The 3,804-nt window shown below is 39.7% G+C and overlaps 1 protein-coding gene across 1 annotated transcript; it reads right to left on the bottom strand.

Annotated features, from left to right (window-relative positions):
• Nucleotides 1-359: 359 nt before the first annotated feature.
• On the bottom strand, nt 360-2,919 carry PFN2 (profilin 2; the record flags this gene model as incomplete). Its single annotated transcript, XM_027772364.1, is given in 2 exon segments — nt 360-773; nt 2,727-2,919. Coding segments are annotated over 2 exon segments (291 nt in total), but the record flags the coding sequence as incomplete, so codon positions are not given.
• Between the last annotated feature and the right edge of the window lie 885 nt (nt 2,920-3,804).

Below are 3,804 nucleotides of genomic sequence, written 5' to 3' on the forward strand. Positions count from 1 at the left end.
TGAAAAGACATTGACCAAATTAGAGATTGTACAACCGGCACCTTGCTTAATAGTAACTTATTTTAGTAATCAATATCCCATTAATTGCTAAGACAAAGTGATGCCCAACTTGGCATGCCCCCTCCCCCCAATTTCAAGGTATCATGCAAATCATTATTGTGCTGCAATTATGTTGCCAGATAAGGGTTGGTTACATACAGTGGTTAACATACAAATGATCCACTGGGCAAACAGGAGTCATGACATTAGAAAATAGGTAAAGAAAAATGAGCTACCATCTATAGTCTGGCAGCACTGTGACCATAACTGGGGTGGTGATGAAGACAGTTGCTAGGTAGATGGGGAGAGGCTGCTTACACATCAGACCTCCTCAGGTATAAAGCGAGTTCATATGCTTTCTTGTTAAGTGTGCCTCCGTGGACACCTTCCTTTCCCATGACTATAACCAATGCTGGAGTACACAAGGAAACAAAACAAAAGTGAACAGAATTATTTAAGGGGGGGAGGGCAGAAAGAAAGACACCTTTCCCCACCAACAGAGGGATACAAAGGAGACACAGGTTCATACCCCATCACCCTGCATTGCTAATAAAATTTCCAGAATTAAGACTTAAGCTTACAGCTAGGAAAGTTTAAGAGCAATTTTCCCCTAATACTTAACAGTCTGCCTAGCAGCTAGAACCCAGAGTCTCTCAAGTATTTTGCCATTGAGTATGCCTTCTTATTCAATCCGCCTCCATGGACCCCTTCTTTTCCCATTACAAAGACCAAGACTGAAAGAGAAAGAAGAAAAGTGTTTCAAAAGAAGTGTTAATCAAGAAGGTCACATAAGTTTTAGCAGACAGAACCCCGAGTAATAAGTTAACATTGAGCTGGTTTCCGTGAACTGTCAAGCACTGATGTCCATTAGGTCTCCAAAACGGAGAACTTTCAAACGAGTAACACTAAAAACAGAACAGGGTAACTACTGACTTCATCTTGCAAGCCCAGTAAAATGCTGTACAACTGTCTTTACACTAAGGGGGTAGAGGGTGTGATCATTTATACCGTGCAGCAAAAAATTCTGGTTGACATGACAAATACGTATTACTGGGCCCCCAAAATATACATTTAAAGAACTGGGGTAATTTTTAAAAAATAAATTCTCCCCAAATTGAACGTGCATGGTAAGTACAAATGATAAGTCTCACCAGTGAGGCTAAATGTATCTTACTTCTAGAAGAAAATGACCGAATTTTAAATAGCATTTTTAGTATGATTCAGAAAAGGTCAAATTCAAATTATATAGGGCTTATGCTTACTGACATCTTTACTGTGCTAGTCTTGTTTCTGAGTCTAGGATACGGAAATAGGTTTATTATTTCTAATAAGCTCTTCTATGATGCAATTCAAAGGTCTATTCCCAAAATGTATGTGCATATCATTTTATATTCACTGCCACTAGATGTCAGTAGTGCTTCATGGCAGGAAAATCTCATTCTGTTTCAAGTTACTCAGTTAACGCTTCTTTCTAGCATGCTACTCTTTATGCAGCTGATGTCTAGAGGTATGTATCTAGTATTTCAAAACCATGTAATTTTTCTATAAATATTCCTAAGCTATCAAGTCACCCAAAGTAAAAGTAACTTTTAGGACAATCATAGGGAGTTGGAAGGACCATAGTATTAAAACTATAGCTAAAACTAGCTTCAAGTCCTTTCACGTGGTAGAACCGGTCCTAACACTGGATATACAAAGTCTAGTATGAGGCTACAGAAGTCCTCATTATTTAAAAAAATATGTATACAGGTTAACAAATTGTAATGTAATTATAAGTCAATTAAATGGCATAATAAATCTTATTAAAGTTTATTTTAAAAAAGTAGAAAAACTCAGTACAATAACAACTTCCATAATGTTGACAACAGGCTGAGTATATAATTTTGGGAACAAATATCCACTAAATGTGATTTCCTGTTGTTTTCAAATCTAAATCTCAGACATTTAAGTCTTTGAAAGTATTTTTAGTAAATGGACAACTACTCCAAAACACTCATCCAATTTTTTTTTTCTCCCCCAGCAATGTTCTAATGGAAAAATGAACCAGTCTTAATTTTTCCTTCTTTATGCTGAGCAGTGAAATGATTAAAATGCAAGCAAGAAAAAAGAAAAGAGAGCCAAAGGTCAAAGATTCAAATCAGGTGAGCAGATGGTGGCACGGTGGTAAAGCACTACTCAGCAAGACAATCTCACATGGGAAGGTTCCAGGTTCAAGTCCAAAGACCTCCCTGTATATTCCAGGCACACATGCCCATCCACAAGTCAGGACCCTGTTGGAGGGGCTGTCTCTCTCTAAAGACATAAATGAACTTAAAAAAAAAAAAAAGACTCAAAGGGACTAAAATAACCAAATGTTCTGAACAATGTAACAATATGATACACCATAAAGATTATCATTTGGCATGCCATGCAGTTTAAGAGGCTTCTGACTTTAAGTTTACTAAGCTGAAAATGAAGAATCGATACAAATGTTCTCTTTCAGAATCAAGTCAGGATCTAGAAGCTAGGCTGTGTGTGCAGTCACTACAGAGTAGGTAAATCCAAAGCAGTGTTCCCTTCAGTGCTGGGCACCTCACAAAACCACCTTAATAGCCATTATGGACTAAGTTTGATTCCACATGTTAAAGAAATGGCTTCATAAGTTGTAATAGGCATGCAACCTTTAGCCAGAAGAACACCCTGCTTACCTCTACCGGCTCTGCCGACCGCAACGTTGTATGTTGGTTCCCCACCTTGACTCTTTGTCCGGATGTCCATTGTGCAGTCACCGTCGACGTATAGACTATCTCTGATCACTGAGCACTTCTTTGCGCCAAGAGTCAACCCGTTGGTAAAGAAACCTTCCCGGTCTTTTCCTACAATCATATCTATTTCTACCGGCTGCCCCCCACAAAAAGAAAAACAAAAACAAAAAAGAGAAAGAAAAAAAAAAATAAGTTATAATGAATTCCTTCCAGGGTTTGATATAATAGGAAAAGCATACTAAGTTTACATTACCACTACATGAGAACCGACTTTCACTAACGCAAAATCAAGAATCAGTCATTTCTGAAGAATGACCTAATCCTACATGAGTACATGTTTTCTATCAGCTGATTTGATTTCACAGTTACCCGTGTGGTCTGCGAAGGCCCCGTCTATATAGGAAAAATCTCCAAATACTTGGTAGTTCACACCAGACGAACTGTGAACTCAGAGTTATTTATGAACCAGAGAGTCAGGTGGTGCCTGAGGGTCCTTAAGCAATGGTAAAGATTCTGGTACACTCTCTTATCAGTCATATTCGTCAGTCATGCTGCATCAAATTTAAAGTTGCTTGAAAGTCTCCTGAAATGAGGCCTGTGTTAAATAGATCTTTTCACCTCTCCGCCTGGTACACCTGAAGTACCGGATGGTATGCACTTCCATCCCCAGACCAGAGCCTTGCCTTTCCACATTCGTATTTCCCTCCTATTCTTCCAGCCACTACTCCTTTCTCTCTCCAACTTCCCTCCCCCTCCCATCTCAGTAATCAGTTTTCCTTCAGGGCAAACGCAAAGCGGATTCGGTCTACACCAGCCAGCGATGGTAAATGTACAGAGAAAATGGAGGGAGATTGGGGAAGAAACTGAGGTAGCCACCAGAAGCGGAAAGGAGAAAGCGTGCATTCGAACATTCCATGAATAAGAAGGAAGGCGTCGCCCCCATCAGAACTGCAGAGTCATAGCAGGCCCCAGCCATTTCCAAGCACACTCCCGCAATCTTCCCAGCCAGACAGCGGGAACT

The sequence above is a fragment of the Tupaia chinensis genome, unplaced genomic scaffold (genome assembly GCF_000334495.1).
Source record: "Tupaia chinensis unplaced genomic scaffold, TupChi_1.0 Scaffold000272_1, whole genome shotgun sequence".
Classification (NCBI taxonomy): Eukaryota; Metazoa; Chordata; class Mammalia; order Scandentia; family Tupaiidae; genus Tupaia; species Tupaia belangeri.